The 17,812-nt window shown below is 46.9% G+C and overlaps 1 protein-coding gene across 4 annotated transcripts; it reads left to right on the top strand.

Moving 5' to 3' along the window:
- The first annotated feature begins 7,239 nt into the window (after positions 1-7,239).
- LOC122946414 (oocyte zinc finger protein XlCOF7.1-like) lies at positions 7,240-17,429 on the top strand. Of its 4 annotated transcripts, none has more exons than XM_044306025.1 (8): positions 7,240-7,294; positions 8,568-8,655; positions 12,375-12,572; positions 13,467-13,575; positions 13,798-13,887; positions 15,330-15,431; positions 15,550-15,633; positions 16,651-17,429. In XM_044306025.1, the coding sequence occupies exons 2-8, from the start codon at positions 8,590-8,592 to the stop codon at positions 17,349-17,351; spliced, it is 1,350 nt and encodes a 449-aa protein (XP_044161960.1). In that variant the 5' UTR covers positions 7,240-7,294; positions 8,568-8,589; the 3' UTR covers positions 17,352-17,429. The 4 variants fall into 4 exon arrangements, with proteins under 4 accessions (XP_044161960.1, XP_044161961.1, XP_044161959.1 ...); XM_044306026.1 differs by lacking the exon at positions 7,240-7,294 and adding an exon at positions 7,304-7,606; XM_044306028.1 differs by lacking the exon at positions 7,240-7,294 and adding an exon at positions 7,342-7,393.
- The last annotated feature ends 383 nt before the right edge of the window (positions 17,430-17,812 follow it).

Here is a 17,812-nt window from a genome sequence, read left to right on the forward strand (position 1 = left end):
TAAAATTGGGTCAAAAAAGTTATTTTTTTTGCATAAAAAAATACATTTTTTACCAAAAATTTTGAAAAATTAGCAAATTTCAAAGTTTCAGTTTCTCTACTTCTGTAATACATAGTAATACCCCCAAAAATTGTGATGACTTTACATTCCCCATATGTCTACTTCATGTTTGTAGCATTTTGGGAATGATATTTTATTTTTTGGGGATGTTACAAGGTTTAGAAGCAAATTTTGAAATTTTTGAGAAATCTTCAAAATCCCACTTTTTATGGACCAGTTCAGGTTTGAAGTCATATTGTGAGGCTTAGATAATAGAAACCTCCCAAAAATGACCCCATTCTAGAAACTACACCCCTCAAGGTATTCAAAACTGTTTTTTCAAACTTTATTAACCCTTTAGGTGTTCCACAAGAGTTAATGGCAGATGGAGAAACAATTTTGAAATTTCTATTTTTTGGAAAATTTTCCAATATAATAAATTTTTTCCAGGAGTAAAATAAGGGTTAACTGCCAAACAACACTCAAAATGGGTTGCCCTGATTCTGTAGTTTGCAAAAACACCCCATATGTGGTCGTAAACTACTGTTTGGCCGAACGGTAGCACATAGAAGGAGGGGAACACCATATGGGTTTTGGAAGGCAGATTTTGCAGGACTGGTTTTGTTTATACCATGTCCCATTTGAAGCCCCCTGTTGCACCCCTAGAATAGAAATTTCAAAAAAGTGACTCCATCTAAGAAAGTACACCCCTCAAGGTATTCAAAACTGGGTTTACAAACTTTGTTAACCCTTTAGGTGTTCCACAAGAGTTAATGGCAGATGGAGAAACAATTATGAAATTTCAATTTTTTGGAAAATTTTCCAATATAATCAATTTTTTCTAGGAGTAAAACAAGGGTTAACTGCCAAACAACACTCAAAATGGGTTGCCCTGATTCTGTAGTTTGCAAAAACACCCCATATGTGGTCGTAAACTACTGTTTGGCCGAACGGTAGCACATAGAAGGAGGGGAACACCATATGGGTTTTGGAAGGCAGATTTTGCAGGACTGGTTTTGTTTATACCATGTCCCATTTGAAGCCCCCTGTTGCACCCCTAGAATAGAAATTTCAAAAAAGTGACTCCATCTAAGAAAGTACACCCCTCAAGGTATTCAAAACTGGGTTTACAAACTTTGTTAACCCTTTAGGTGTTCCACAAGAGTTAATGGCAGATGGAGAAACAATTATGAAATTTCAATTTTTTGGAAAATTTTCCAATATAATCAATTTTTTCTAGGAGTAAAACAAGGGTTAACTGCCAAACAACACTCAAAATGGGTTGCCCTGATTCTGTAGTTTGCAGAAACACCCCATATGTGGTGGTAAACTACTATTTGGCTAAACGGCAGGACATAGAAGAAGGGGAACGCCATATGGTTTTTGGAAGGCAGATTTTGCTGGACTGGTTTATTTACACCATGTACCCTTTCAAGCCCCCTGATGCCCCCCTAGAGTAGAAACTCCATAAAAGTGACCCCATCTAGGAAACTACGGGATAAGGTGGTTGTTGTTTTGGGACTATTTTTGGGGTAAATTTGATATTTGGTTGCTCTATATTACTCTTTTTGAGGCAATGTAACAAAAAAATTAAAATCTAAAATTGTTTCTACATTCGCTATTTAGTTTTGTGGAACACCTAAAGGGTTAACATAGTTTGTAAAGTAACTTTTGAATACCTTGAGGGGTGTAGTTTCTTAGATGGGGTCACTTTTTTGGAGTTTCTAGTCTGGGCTACATCAGGGGGGGCTTCTAATGGGACATGGTGTCAAAAAAAAAACTGTCCATCAAAATCTGCCTTCCAGAAACCGTATGGCGTTCCCTTAGTTCTATGCCCTGCCGTGCGGCTATATAGCCATTTACGACCACATATGGGGTGTTTCTGCAAACGACAGAATCGGGGCAATAAATATTTAGTTTTGTTTGGCTGTTAACCCTTGCTTTATTACCGGCAAAATGGATTTAAATTGAAATTTTGCCCAAAAATAGGTGTTTTGGCACCGTTTTTATTTTATATTTTTAACACCGTTCATCCGAGGCGTTTGGTCAAAAGTTATTTTTATAGCGACGACTTTTACGCACGCGACGATGCCCAATATGTATGGCTCTCAGACTTTGGAGACACTAAGCAGGCATCCTAAAACTGCGGCCCTCCAGATGTTGTAAAACTACAATTCCCACCATGCCCTGCTGATGGCTGTAGGTTGTCTGGGCATGCTGGGAGTTATAGTTTTACAACATCTGGAGGGCCGCAGTTTGAGGATGCCTGCACTAAAACTAATATTTTTGGGGGAAAGAAAAATAGTTTTCGTGTCTCCAAAGTCTGAGAGCCATAGTGTTTTATGTTCTCTAGTGAACTGTTGGGGATTATAAAAATTTAGTACTCCATGGAAGTGTGATACTCCCTGAAGCAATCGATAACGCAGAGGCCCGGATGATCGGGGCACGTGTCGCACTGAGTGGTGGTGTCCTTCCGTATCCCCCTCCTGCGACACACTCTGCACTTTTTTTGGGTTCGTCCCTTCTTTCCAGTATGGGGGACCACACCTGGAAAGTGTTGGCCAGGGACGATCCGGGCGCCTCCAGTTCCCGAGGTACTCCGGCCTGCTCTTTCCCGGTCCGAAAAGATCAGGTCCTTGAGGACTGCCTCATAGAATTGGAGGAATGTCCCTGTGCTGCCAGCGCTTCGGGATAGTACAAAAGAGTTGTACATGGCAACCTGCACCAAGTAGACCGCAACTTTTTTGTACCATGCCCGGGTTTTGCGCATGGCGTTATATGGCGTGAGGACTTGATCCGAGAGATCAACTCCTCCCATATACCGATTGTAGTCGACGATACAATCGGGCTTGAGGACCGTTGCCGCGGTACCTCGCACAGGGACTGGGGTGGTGCCGTTACCGTGGATTGTGGACAGCATAAGGACATCCCTCTTGTCCTTATACCTGACCAGCAACAGGTTTCCACTGGTAAGTGCACGGGTCTCACCCCTGGGGATAGGTACCTGGAGGGGGTAGGCAGGGAGGCCGCGCTGATTTTTCCGCACGGTCCCACAAGCGAACGTAGATCTGGCGGCAAGGGACCTGAACAAGGGAATGCTGGTATAAAAGTTATCCACGTACAAGTGGTAACCATTATCCAGCAGTGGGTACATAAGGTCCCACACGAGTTTCCCGCTAACACCCAGAGTGGGGGGACATTCTGGGGGTTGAATACGGGAATCTCGCCCCTCGTACACACGAAATTTGTAAGTGTACCCTGAGGTACTCTCACAAATTTTGTATAGCTTCACGCCATACCTCGCTCGCTTTGTGGGAATATATTGGCGGAAACTGAGTCTCCCCTTGAACGCAATGAGCGACTCATCAACCGCGACCTCCCTTCCAGGTACGTAGGCCTGCTGAAATGTGGCCCCAAAGTGATCGATGACCGGCCGTATCTTGTACAGCCGGTCATAGGCAGGATCACCTCGGGGTGGACATGCTGCATTATCGGAATAATGCAGACATTTCCGGATGGCCTCAAACCGGGAGCGTGTCATGACCATACTGTACAGTGGGGTCTGGTACAGGACGTCCCCACTCCAGTATTGCCTGACACTGGGTTTTTGGACTAGACCCATATGCAGCACGAGGCCCCAAAATGTCCTCATTTCGGCTGCACTGACCGGCGTCCAGCCACCGGGTCTAGCCAAAACTGAGCCTGGGTTTTGAGCGACGAACTGTTGGGCGTACAGATTCGTCTGCTCCACCATCAAATTCACCAGTGGGTTACTGAAAAAAAAACTAAAAAAGTCTATTTCAGTAAACCCCACTGTGGGAATCTGGATTCCAGGATTGCCAGCGAAATCCGGAATCTCAGGCTCAAAGTCCACTGGGGGACACCAGCTAAGTTCATCGGCAGGGGTCTCCGGTGAACTTATTTGGTGGGCCGGGAAACCAGTACGAACCCCAGGGCGGCTCGTACTAGGGTGGGCCACAGGATCCCTAGCATGTGCGGCCCCTGGCTCCGCCTGGCGGCGTCTCCGCCGCCTTGGTGGCTCATCGTCATCCGATGATGATGAGGAGGATGCTGATGATAAGAGGAATGTGGGGTCATCCTCATCCTCACTGGGGCTCTCGGAGTCGGAGGCAATCTGGGCATATGCCTCCTCGGCCGAGAACACCCGGCGGGCCATGGGTGTGTGTGCGTGTAGGTGTGCGTGTGTGTAAAACTTTATTATATGTGCGTGTGTGTGGGGGCAACGGGTGTTCGCGTACTAAAAAAAGGAAAAAAGGGCAAGTGTTAGGAAAAAAAAAAAGTTGCTGATTAGCGGTACAACGCTGATCAGCGGTGGGGCAGGCGATGCGCTAACAGTGGACGGACGCTAAAAAGTGCCGACCAGTCAGCGAACGCAGAAAAAAAAGTGGTGGTGAGGGGGCTAGTGGTGGGGGGGGGGGGGGGGGGGGGGGGGGGTTGGGGGGGGTGGTGGGGGGGATGGGTGGGGGGGCTGGTGGTGGTAGGGGGGGGCAAGTGGCAGGGGGGGGTCTGGGGTCTGATAGATGGATCAAAAAAAGTTTTGTGTAAAAGTTAAAAGTTTTTTTTTTGTTTTTTTTTTCCTAACTAACTTTTCCCTTCTTTCCCTGCCTAACGATGCCTCTCCCTCACTGACCCTAACCTACCTGGGTGGCGATGGGTGCAGGAGGGTGATGGATGGCGATTAGGGGGACACAGGAGCTGGTGCTGGACGATGCTGCCGGGTGCTCGTGCAGAACAGGAAGAGGAGGGGAGAGAGGAGCGCAGGAAGTTTGAATCTCGCGCCTCTCTCCCCTGCACCAATCAGCACCCTGGACAGCAGTGTTCAGCACCAGGGCCAGCACCGCCTCCTCAAATCCTCGGACTGCGATTGGTGGTGTATAATTACGCCACCGATCGCAGTCTTTTTCCGGTTCATCGGGTCACCGGACACCCGAATGGACCGGAAACGCAGAAAACCGCAGGTCTGAATTGACCTGCGGTTTTCTGCGATCGCCGATACGGGGGGGTCAAATGACCCCCCCCTGCGTTGTTACGGGATGCCGGCTGAATGATTTCAGCCGAAATCCCGTTCCGATTAACCCCCGCGGCGCCGGAATGCCGATTTTAAGTCAGGACGTACCGGTACGCCCTTGGTCCTTAAGGACTCGGGAAATAGGGCGTACCGGTACGCCCTGTGTCCTTAAGGGGTTAAGAGAGAGAGTTCACATCACCGTTTCACTTTCCGTTCTGATCCATGAGAAAAAAAAAATCTGAGCGGTTTGTCAAATGGGCATAACTAAGCACAGGGTCCGATTTTATATATTTTTTTTTTCTTTTACAGGATCCTGTTTGTTTTTTTTTTTCTTCTGACTGATCAGAGGAATGGAAAAGGAAACAGGGTTTTGTAATCCGGCCTAATACTCGCATTTCTTAATCTTAAAGGGCATCTGTCAGCAGTTTTGTACCTATGACACTGGCTGACCTGTTACATGTGCGCTTGGCAGCTGAAGGCGTCTGTGTTGGTCCCATGTTCACATGTGCCCGCATTGCTGAGAAAAGTGATGTTTTAATATATGCAAATGAGCCTCTAGAAGCAATGGGGGCGTTACCGTTACACCTAACAGGTCGGCCAGTGTCATAGGTACAAAACTGCTGACAGATGCCCTTTGACAATAATCCCCGCTGGCATACGATGCACCAGAATTAAAGGGGTTGTCCCATCTTAGACAATGGGGCATATTGCTAGGATATGCCCCCATTGTTTGATAGGTGCGGGTCCCACTGCTGGGACCTGCACCTATAACGAGAACGGAGCGCTGTGGCTGTAGGACTCCAGATTTCCCAGGGTCCGTCCACCACCAAGCGCTAATCCCCGCCTCTCCCATAGAAGTGAAGGAGAGCGCCCTGCGCATGCACGGCCCAGGCTCCCATTCATTTTTATGGGGCAGACAGCAATAGCCGAGCCAGCGCGCGGCTATTTTCAGCGGCCCCATAGAAATGAATGGAGGGCCGCTGTGCATGCGCAGGGCGCTCTCCACTTTCGGGGCTCCATTCTCGATATAGGTGTGGGACCCGCACCTATAAGACAATGGGGGCATATCCTAGCCATATGCCCCAATTGTCTGAGATGAGACAACCCCTTTGAGGTAATAATCCTGGCACATCTTCGGGCCGTTCTCTGATGACATCTGTAAATGTGTCTGACCGCAGGCGACCTTCCGTCCACTACTGTAAAAGTGGCAAAAAAAGTTGCATATTTTGGTGCCAAAACTTGCGACTTTTGTACGTACAAGAATGACACATTCCTCCCATCCAGTTTAGATTTTGTTTCAATCCCTACTGCTTAAAGGGGTGTCTCATCTCCGACAATGGGGGAATATCGCGAGGCTGGGACCCGGACCTATCGTAAATTCGTAAATGGAGCCTTGATAGTCACGGAGGGCGCACCACACTTCATTTCTATAGAGCCGCCGAAAAAAGCCCATCCTACCAATATGCCCCCATTGTCTGACAAGACACAATCCCTTTAAGAGATCTGTGCATGCTGTCAGTGAATGGAAACACTCACTCTGCAACTTCAGATCATTTTCTACCATAAATGTTTCGCTTAGTAGAAACAATGCCGCTGTGTCTGTCTTTTTTGGTAATACTGTTTCAATTTACTGACAGCAAGCAGAAATCGTGAAAATGATACACAAAGCATATCAGAAAGTTGTAGAATTGTTACATATTCTAGCAAAAAAAAATAATGGATGTCCCCTTGAACTGCTGTGACAGTTCAGCTACACTTGCCTACAGCAGCCACTAACCTCCCAGCGGCCTCCAAGCACAGCCCCTGCTGAGAATTCCCCAGTACACTACAGCAGACTATAACCAACACAGAACTACATATCCCGACATGCAGTGGCAGCTAATGAATGTCGTATTCAAAGCCTCGACGCCGCTGTTGCATCTCGGGAATTGTAGTCCAGTAACGCGCTAAAGACAACAACCAATCAGAGCTCACAGCAGAGGCCACAGTTGCATCTTGGGAATTGCAGTCCAGTAGTCGCTATACCCCTAGCGAGCAACGACGACGTAGAACTACATCTCCCGAGCTAGCAACTAATTAACAACGGCATCTCGGGAATTGTAGTTTTAGCCGAGCGCCTGATTGACGACCGAACTACAACTCCCAGATTGCTTTTCGAAGGCGCTCAGGAACGAGCCAATAAGAGCGGAGAATGGATGAGCCCGCCCCCTCACATGGTCGGAGAAGGTAGGCGCTTTGTTTGGGCTGCACGCTAAGTGTTTACATGTGGCCGTCATGTCAGCTATATGTGCGCTCGGGCAGGAGGTGGTGCTGCTGCTGTGGCGGGTCCGTGTGTTACTAGGCGCGGGGGGTGAGGGGAGGACCCCCGGCTTCTCTCTCTGCACTTGCCATTGGCTCCCATGAGCCTCAGCTATGAAAATGTCTGGGGGGAAGTAATAAGCTGGTTGCCCATAGCAACCGGAGTCCCATCTCCAAGGCAGTGCAGAAAATGAAAGTTGAGTGCTGATTGGTTGCCACGGACAACAAGGCCCACATTTGGTGAAATTTGCATAGGAGGCCTTTTAATTTATTTTTTATGTTTTTATACCTTTGCCCTAACAAAAAGCAGCGGAGCCGCCCCCGATCCTGCAAGTTTATAATATACTCTGTGTATCGCTGCTTCGCTGTTTATAGGAACTCTGCTTGCTGTCAGTGAATAGAGGCACACTTATTTAAAGGGGTAGTCCAGCCCCTCTCCTCCACCTGCTATGATGATGGTCGGACACCTGGCAAATCTCACACACACCTAACTCAGGCCTCCGACACCGTCCCCCCACTCTCGCAGCTCTGCCAGTAATACCTTTCACAGCTGAGGATTTGCTACAGTTCTAGATGGGCACATTTTACCCTCCACGTTGCAGCCGACAACGGGTCCCACGGTCGGGCACAGATTTGTGGTTGTAATATGGCTGCTGAAAACGTGCCCAACGTGACTCCTGTGTGAACGAGGCCTAAGGCTTTCAGGTGGTAACGCCCTGCACTGTAGGGGCTCCATGCCCGCCGTATGGCGCCCTGCATCAAGTATATGGCATCCAGTGGAAAAGCCACCATTTTTTTTAATCGTACTGACACCGCGCAAAGCCATGAGTAGGCTGCCAAATCCAGTAGATTAGGACACGTGTGCTTTTTCTGATACAATTGTCACAATTTGCCCCATTTTTGGCATGTGCTATATCGGCATTGTGCAGTAAGGCTCCATAAGTCGTTCAGTTGGATGAATGACCAATTAAAGGGGTATTCCCATCTCGTAAGGTTGTGCCATCACTGGGGGCAGCTCGATGGGAAAGGCTGAATCCAAGTAGCGGCGGCGTCCTCCCCAGGATCGATGGCCGTAAAGAAATGCCGTGTCCTAAAGACGTGCTCTCGCTTCTTCAGATGGGGCCGCCCCTTTAATGGATGACTGGCAGGAGAGACGGCTTCCGTCACCTCTCCGGCGATAACCATGCTTTTTTGTCTCTAGGGCGATGCACATGCGCGTGTAGATGATGGAGAAGGCGGAAGCCATTTTGAATCACACCTTGGAGATTATCTCTCTTCTGACTGTAGAGGTAAGGCGGAGATTGTAGGTGTGTAATGGCTGATGTGATGCCTGAGGGGGCGGAGCATGACACAGGTATTAAAAAAATAAATAAATTGGGCTCCGCCCCTTGGGTATAGGAGTACGTTAAGGACACATCGAGCAGTCGGACGCCTACTGTGATGAAAACACTAAAGGGGCCATTTATGAAACTAGTATAAAGAAGAAATGGCTTAGTTGCCCATAGCAACTAATCAGATTACACCTTTCATTTTTAATGGGTCCTTTGGAAATTGAAAGGAGGAATCTGGTTGCTATGGGCAACTAAGCCATTTCTACTTTACACCAGATTGATAAATGACCCCCTTAGTGTTTCTACACCTATAGACCTAATTTACCTTTCCTGATATGTTTTTGTCAGTCAAAACTATGGGGGAAGGGCAGGGGTTTTGACTGCATGTGGCAGCCGGACCGTGTGGTCTTTGCTTTCGGCATAGATGTGGGTTGGTGGACTTCTGGAATGTAACTCATGAGTATTTCAGATGATGCTGGGACTTCCTGCTGTGGTAGAGGCAGAGAGAGCTGTTTTATTCATGTGCTGGCTCAGGTTTGGCAATATGGTGGCTGCAGCGGCTTCGCACTTCGAAATACTGGTAAATAAAGAAGAATCGCTTGTCTGTTTGACGTAAGGAGAAAAAATAAACCTGATGCAGAATCCGTTTCAGGATTCCTTGTGGTTTTTTAGGATGTGGTTTTTAAAGGGGGTTCTCTGAGATGTGCTGTGATCCCGCGCAGCCCCCACTTCCGTACATTGGGCACGTGATCCCGGAAGTGGCGGCTGCACGGAATCGCATCTCATCTCAAATAACCCTTTTCATTTGACACTTTTTTTTTTTTTTTTTATCCTTTCCATTGCAATGCGAACTCTGGACGCGGATTCCAGGCCGAATTTGCGTCAAGAATAGACAATTCACTTCTTTATTTTTTTCCCTCAACGCCAATTTTTTTTTAAAGCCTTTTTTTTTAAAGCCGCAGAATGAAAAAGTGCCGTATAAATTAGGGCTCATGCACACAAACGTATTTTATTTCCGTGTCCGTTCCGTGTTTTTTTTTTTTTTTTGAGGGGTCAAAAAAACGGAAGTTACTCCGTGTGCATTCTGTTTCCATATGTCTGTTCCGCAAAAAAATAGAACATGTCCTATTATTGTCCGCATAACGGAAAAGGATAGGACTGTTCTACCATGGGGCCAGCCGTTCTGTTCCACAAAATACGGAATGCACACGGACATCATCCGTATTTTTTTGCAGACTGCAAAATATATACGGTCGTGTGCATGAGGCCTTAACAAGAGTTTTCCCCATTTAATTCATTGGCGATAAATTGCAAGGGCTCAGTTTTTGGGTCCAAAATCCAAGGGGAAAAAACCTCCATGCAGACATTCTCGAAGGTCAGTTTCACACGAGCGTAATCAGTCCGGGAAAACGCTGCTTCTGTGCCACAAACTCATGGCGTTATAATGATTTATTACGCTGTGAATTCCTGCCCATCCTCGGGTCCACTGACCTGCACTCATATAATTCAAGACCGCCGCAGTCAGACTGGAACTCGCAGCATTCAAAGTCCTTATACTGGGAGTTTGTGTCGCAGGAACGGTGTTCAGCCCGAGAAATATACAGCCAGGTCCATAAATATTGGGACATCAACACAATTCTAACATTTTTGGCTCTATACACCACCACAATGGATTTGAAATAAAACGAACAAGATGTGCTTTAACTGCAGACTGTCAGCTTTAATTTGAGGGTATTTACATCCAAATCAGGTGAATGGTGCAGGAATTACAGCAGTTTGCATATGTGCCTCCCACTTTTTAAGAAACCAAAAGTAATGGGACAGAATAATAATCATAAATCAAACTTTCACTTTTTAATACTTGGTTGCAAATCCTCTGCAGTGAATTACAGCCTGAAGTCTGGAACGCATAGACATCACCAGACGCTGGTTTCATCCCTGGTGATGCTCTGCCAGGCCTCTACTGCAACTGTCCTCAGTTCCTGCTTGTTCTTGGGGCATTTTCCCTTCAGTTTTGTCTTCAGCAAGTGAAATGCTCAAATCGGATTCAGGTCCGGTGATTGACTTGGCCATTGCAGAACATTCCACTTCTTTCCCTTAAAAAACTCTTTGGTTGCATTTGCAGTATGCTTTGGGTCATTGTCCATCTGCACTGTGAAGAGTAGTCCAATGAGTTCTGAAGCATTTGGCTGAATATGAGCAGATAATATTGCCCGAAACACTTCAGAATTCATCCTGCTGCTTTTGTCAGCAGTCACATCATCAATAAATACAAGAGAAGCAGTTCCATTGGCAGCCATACATGCCCACGCCATGACACTACCACCACCATGCTTCACTGATGAGGTGGTATGCTTAGGATCATGAGCAGTTCCTTTCCTTCTCCATACTCTTCCCTTCCCATCACTCTGGTACAAGTTGATCTTGGTCTCATCTGTCCATAAGATGTTCCAGAACTGTGAAGGCTTTTTTAGATGTCGTTTGGCAAACTCTAATCTGGCCTTCCTGTTTTTGAGGCTCACCAATGGTTTCCATCTTGTGGTGAACCCTCTGTATTCACTCTGGTGAAGTCTTCTCCTGATTGTTGACTTTGACACACAGACACCTACCTCCTGGAGAGTGTTCTTGATCTGGTCAACTGTTGTGAAGGGTGTTTTCTTCACCAGAGAAAGAATTCTTCGGTCATCCACCACAGTTGTTTTCCGTGGTCTTCCGGGTCTTTTGGTGTTGCTGAGCTCACCGGTGCGTTCCTTCTTTTTAAGAATTTTCCAAACAGTTGTTTTGGGCACGCCTAATGTTTTTGCTATCTCACTGATGGGTTGTTGTGTTTTTTCAGCCTAATGATGGCTTCACTGATAGTGACAGCTCTTTGGATCTCATCTTCAGAGTTGGCAGCAACAGATTCCAAATACAAATAGCAGACTGGAAATGACCTCTGGACCTTGTATCTGCTCATTGTAATTGGGATAATGAGGGGATAACACAAAAACGGTCTGTGGGACCAATAATCCCTTTAGGGGTCCCTAACTGATATTTTAAAATTCTTATCTTTATTTAATTAATCATAGACATACAAAAAATAGAGAAACATAGGTTTCTTTATTGTTTGTATGTCTATGATTAATTAAAGATAAGAATTTTAAAATATCAGTTAGGGACCCCTAAAGGGATTATTGGTCCCACAGACCATTTTTGTATTGTAAGAAATATCCCGAGGGTCTCTAAAAGGGACTTATGAGGGAATAACACACACCCGGCCATGGAACAGCCGAGAAGCCAATTGTCCCATTACTTTTGGTCCCTTAACAAGTGGGAGGCACATATGCAAACTGCTGTAATTCCTGCACCGTTCACCTGATTTGGATGTAAATACCCTCAAATTACAGCTGACAGTCTGCAGGTAAAGCACATCTTGTTCGTTTCATTTCAAATCCATTGTGGCGGTGTACAGAGCCAAAAATGTTAGAATTGTGTCGATGTCCCAATACTTATGGACCTCACTGTAGTTCACATGTGGAGCTTGCTTCCCGGACTGAAAACGCTAATGTGAACTCGCCCCAAAGTAGTTCACGGCTTTATACTACTGTGCGTGGACCGGTGAGGACCTCTAGTTGGGTTCTAGAATCCTATACATACAGTTATTAGCAGGTTGTTAGTGTCTTGCTCTCTTCCCCTAGGACTACATTCTTGTGAAGAGAGAGGCGGACGGAAACAAGTGCACTTACAGCCTCTGCGCTGCGGAGCTTCACAATGACATCCTGGACTCCGCAGCGACGCGTCCAGATCTCTCGTTCACCCTCCTCGATGTACAGGACCGAAATCAGATGAAGATCCTAGAGCTGGCCAACAAGATCATCCGGCTGTTGACCTGTGAGGTGGGGGAGGATCCCTAAAGGCCGTTTAAAGGGGTTGTCCAGCAAGGACCTCTCTTTTTGGAATCCCTCATCATTCCAGACCTTCCTCTCCCCAGTGATCATCCACCGACACTTCCACATTATTACATGACACCCATTGATACTAATTGGAGGTCATTTTAAGTGGACAACCCCTTTAAAGCGGCTCTGTCACCAGGATCAGGAGGCGGGGCTGAATCCTTTGAGCACATGCTGAGGGCAGAGCTGTGAGCTAGCATCTACATATCATATGCTCTATGTACTATGGCTTCACCGCACTGAGATCTGCTCAGAAAGCTAATCTACAGTGCTCAAAGGATTCAGCCCGCCTCCTGGTGTTGTTTTAATCAGCATGATGAGCCCTACCTGCCAGTATGTCTGGTTTAATAGGGTTGATCCCACTGACAGAGCCGCTTTAAAGCGGCTCTATCATCAGAAAATAACATTGTTTTTATTATGTTTTCACGTTAAACACATTTTTAAAGATTTTTTTGGTGACGTCCCTATATTTAAAAAAGCATAAAATCCTGATGATTTTGCACTGACTACTAGGCACACCACTTTGTGGTCTTCAGCAGTCATCTCATTATTACAGGCAGGATTACAATGACAGGTGTGTGTGTGTGGGGGGGGGGGGGGGTTCCTTTCTGGTGCAGCTCTCCTCCCATCACAGCTCAAGAGGCCATTGAAAGATGGAACCGAGCATGTGCGTCCACCACAGCAGGTGGCACTATACAGATACATATTAATGACATGCAATTAAAAAAGTGCTTGTCTGAATATTTTTCATGGCACAACCCCTTTAAGGATCTGTTCAGTGGCTTTACTCGAAGTCCTTCCTCCTTCTGTGTAAACCTTTTGTTGCTCGTGTTTCAGGTGCCCTTAAAGTGTCAGGACGTGGCGGTTTATTTCTCCAAGGACGAATGGGAATATCTGGAAGGACACGGAGAACATTATAACCATAAGCGAATGGGTGAAGGCAAAGGTAACAGGGAGTCAATGGAACACTGTTCACTGCCATGATTGCCGTCATAGAGGAACATCTCATTTAAAGGGGGTTTCCATCCCAACATATCTGACCCATCTGTTTACCAAGTAATACATTTCTAGCAGTGATGCTTCCCACTCTACATCAGCCATGTTCTCATATAATGTCACTACAGCGATGCTGGCTTTACAACTGGTTCTGTTCCATCATCTCTCCCAGAACCACTTCCTTTGAACCATCAGAACATGGACCAGAGGAGCCCTGTCCAGCACCGTATCAAAGAGGAACCAGACACTGGAGAATTTGAAGGTATGGATCAAAGATTGGCCTTAAAGAAAAGGTCTTGAGCCCGAGCTGAGAGCACCTGTTTGCTTTGGAGGACCCGATATGTCCGTTCATTGTATGCACAGGCAGTTAGGCAATGTGTAGTACCTTGCTTTCCCTGTGGAGGCACTGCAGGGATTCAGGCGGGACTTTTCAAACAGGAAAGGATCGTCCAATGTGGAGAACTCCTTAAAAACAGTGTGTTCTCAAAATTCTACAGTTTTCCAGTACAGCACAAGTCCTTGAGATCTGGTCCCCTTCATGTCAGGACTTGCATTTACAGGCTCCATGTGTCCATATTACATGGAATCCAGCTAGATTTGCTCACTGAGGGTCGCCAGTTTAGTACCACCCCCTACGGGCGCTTACCTTACCTTGCCGGTTGCAGCTTCACTGCATCTGCAGTCAAAAAGCCATTAACCCCATACCGTGTGAGGATACAGAGGGGGTGACCCTGCGGTGCCCAATAATGCCAGAAGATAAGTATATTTCCTTCTTCCCTCTGTCTCCCCTGGGTAATGGTGTTCTTCCTAGGTCCCTGTTAGGTTTCCTTACCTTCCAGTGTGCCCCTCACCACCCTGTCTCCCAGGGGGTCTCTGACAGCTTACCTTGTCCCTGACTCTGCCACCTCCTCTCCCAGTATTGGCCTCCCACTCTTGCCCGGGAGTAGTCCTTGTCCACCTCATGCTCCTTCAGCAGCTTCTGGGACCCTTCTCAGGGTTGTTTCCTGTCCCTCCACTCCCAACAGCATCCTACTTCTCCTCCGGGATGCCTTGCCTCTGACTGCACTTCTTTTTTTTTTTTTAGCCCTTTGGTCTCACTTTGTCCCATCCCTGGCTTCCCAGGCTTTTTTGGGGTCCATTCCTCTGGCCATTGGTGGTCAGGAGGTCCGTTCCCACCGCTCCAATCCTGGTTCCAGTTTTAGTAGACTATACCTGACAACCCTTACGGGTGCTGCTTGTGCTGCATTAAGTAGCAACTGCACCAGAAATGTGTTCATTGGCTCTAGGGGCTCTCCACTTTGGACAATCCCTACTTGTTAGAAGGATCAGCTCATCACAAAGTGTCCTGCTGGGACCCCCCCAGTGATCAGTTGTGATCGAAGGGGAAACCTAGCAGTATGTGTAAGTGTCCCCTCAGGGTAAATTGGGTGTTGGACTGTTCCCATGAAAATCAATGGCTTTCTGCATAATACAAGACAGGTCCTCCAGAGAGAGAGGAGCTCCTTGTACCTACTCTGGCCAAGAGACAAGGGTCCTGAACAGGCGACCCCATTATAAATTACAGTTTTCTGAATAAGGTGTGTGAAAATGGGTTTTCTAAACTGGCCAGGCCCATAAATTATTAGAGCATGTATATCCAGGGAACCAGTTCCACTGATGTATACCATATACTGATATACAGCTTTGTTCTCCTCTTCTTTTTAGAAACTCGGCCTGCACATAGCGTTAGTTGTATCCCCCCTGGTCATGTGAAGTCTGAGCCTCGAGACAGCTCCTATGAGGACACAGCGGACACAATCCGTACGGGTGAGATTACGCTTTTTTTCACTCAGAACAGAGACTAAATATCTGTATCCATCTAGGATGATTATATTTGTAATGTTACTAGTTTTAATATAAACCCTATGGTCGTGTTCCCCTTCAGATTCTCCCCAGTTTCAGTCTTCTGTCACAAGTCACATCTCCAAGGAACCTGATGACTCCTACGACACTCAGCTCTCTGCACTAGGTAAGATAACCATATCTGTAAGAGGTTAGATATGGTGCAATATATGGATAGAAGGGTCCTGTAACCACCAGCGATCAATTGTGATCTGGCTGCAAGGGTTTCGCTACAGGGGAGATGAGGCATTACAAGGTGCCCATTGAAAAATATGGGCCCGTGTAATACGTGAGTCTCGCTTTTGCCAATTATGGAGGTTCCCTTTCTATTTATCAGACACCCTGTTACGGAAGCGGATGTGGATCCGCTGTGCCCCTGAACATTGACTTAGGGCTACTCTTAAAAGGCGTTATCTAAATGGCACTGAAAGGCCAGACAGAACCATTGCCAGGAAACAAGCTGAGGCCAAGGCAGGCAGCATACGAGCAATCCAGTAAACGGTCCATTGGTCAGGAAAAGCGGCACAGGGTCAAATCGAGGGGAGAGGCAGAGTAAGGTCAGACAGCAAAGGGTCAAGTCTGGAAACGGACAGAAATTGGTACACAGGCAGGCAAACAAGACAATTGCGTGCCTTTGCAGGTAACTAGAACCTGTTGCTCAGGCACATTCCCACAGGGAAAGTTGCCTTAAATACCCTGGGGTGTGCAGCCATAGGGTGGGGAAGGTTAAGGTGCGCTGGCCCTTTTGAGAGCTGACTGGAGCACACGCCCTATGGGCAGTGATAGGCAGTCCTTGGCCTGCGTGGAGTGCTGCTCTGGCAGAGATAGCAGGTGATTGCTCAGGCAGCCGTACCTACCACAAGGAGTGAGGTGGTAGGTACTGACCGCTGTAATAACACACCCCTATAGAGCAGGCATGCTCAACCTGCAGCCCTCCAGCTGTTGCAAAACTACAACTCACAGCATGCCCGAACAGCCTACAGCTATCAGCCTACAGCAGGGCATTGTGGGAGTTGTAGTTTTACAACAGCTGGAGGGCCGCAGGTTGAGCATGCCTGCTATAGAGCATTGGGTAAATTAAAAGGTCACAGGGAATGACTTTTCACTGATTTATTTTTTTGTGTATTTTTGGTTTTGTTAACAGATGATAACTTCAATAATCAGACTATGAAGTCGGAGATGATCTACCAGCTAACAGTCACCAATAATAAAAACTGCCGAAACTCGAGGTGTGGAGGAAGGTTAGGTCCATGTGAACGGTGCGGGAAACAATTTGGCAACAAGGCATCTCTCAGTCGACACATGAAAAGTCACACGGGGGAAAGACCGTTTTTATGTAACGTTTGCGGGAAAAGTTTCTCCTGCAGGAATCATGTGGTAACCCACCAGCGGATCCACACCGGGGAGAGACCATACACCTGTGAAGAGTGTGGCCGGAAGTTCACAAACCATAATCATCTTGTCCTCCACAAGGTGGTCCACACCAAAGAGAAGCCATATACTTGTCCCGTTTGCGGGAAAGGCTTCACTAGGCAATCAAGTGTCGTCAAGCACTCAGGCATCCATGCAGAGACTAAGCCGCACGTGTGCAAGGAGTGTGGCAAGAGCTACTGCCAGTACGCCAACCTGGTGGTCCACCAACGACTGCACTCTGGGGAGACACCTTTTATTTGCAGACATTGCGAGAAAGGGTTTATTCTTAAAGCTGCTATGCTAAGACATGAATTGTCACACACTGGAGAGAAGCCGTTTGCCTGTCCCCAGTGTGATAAATGTTTCTTTGACAACTCCACTCTCAACAAGCACAAACGTAGGGTCCACCCCAAGGAGTCTGATAAATCCTAGTAGACTAGGTAGAATCTAATGTAGCGGTTGGGTTGGAGAAGACGTGTGGCCTCAACATGGCATTGCTGGTCCAGAGAGCCTAGAAGAGGAAAAACGAGAGGAGAGCGGATGACCTAATGATGCGTTTCATCAGTAGACTAGAACGTCTTGAGAACATCTGGTTACAGAGAATATGAACAGCTTTATGTGTCTTCGTCTACAACAGTGGTGGTTCTCAGGTAGTTTAAAGGCCATATCTTGTGTGGCTGAATGGTGATATGACTGTCCTTGTATCCACGGTCTGGGGGTGCATAAAACCTTCTGATTGAGTTTCACTCATGGTCTTGGATGGGTCTCCAGAAGGGAACCACTTCTCTAAAATGCCTCTATGAATCACTGCTCTACAGATTTCTTTCCAATGTTAATCACTATTTCTGTTACAAGGGTATAAAATAAAATTCAGCTCAATGAATTTGTGTTGG

Source organism: Bufo gargarizans, chromosome 9, assembly GCF_014858855.1.
Source record: "Bufo gargarizans isolate SCDJY-AF-19 chromosome 9, ASM1485885v1, whole genome shotgun sequence".
NCBI classification, from domain to species: domain Eukaryota; kingdom Metazoa; phylum Chordata; class Amphibia; order Anura; family Bufonidae; genus Bufo; species Bufo gargarizans.

Coding starts and splice junctions, on each gene's coding strand:
- LOC122946414 (XM_044306025.1), top strand. CDS start 8,590: ATGATGGAGAAGGCGGAAGCCATTTTGAATCACACCTTGGAGATTATC. Junction 12,573..13,466: donor TCCGGCTGTTGACCTGTGAG/GTGGGGGAGGAT, acceptor CTCGTGTTTCAG/GTGCCCTTAAAGTGTCAGGA. Junction 13,888..15,329: donor AGACACTGGAGAATTTGAAG/GTATGGATCAAA, acceptor TCTTCTTTTTAG/AAACTCGGCCTGCACATAGC.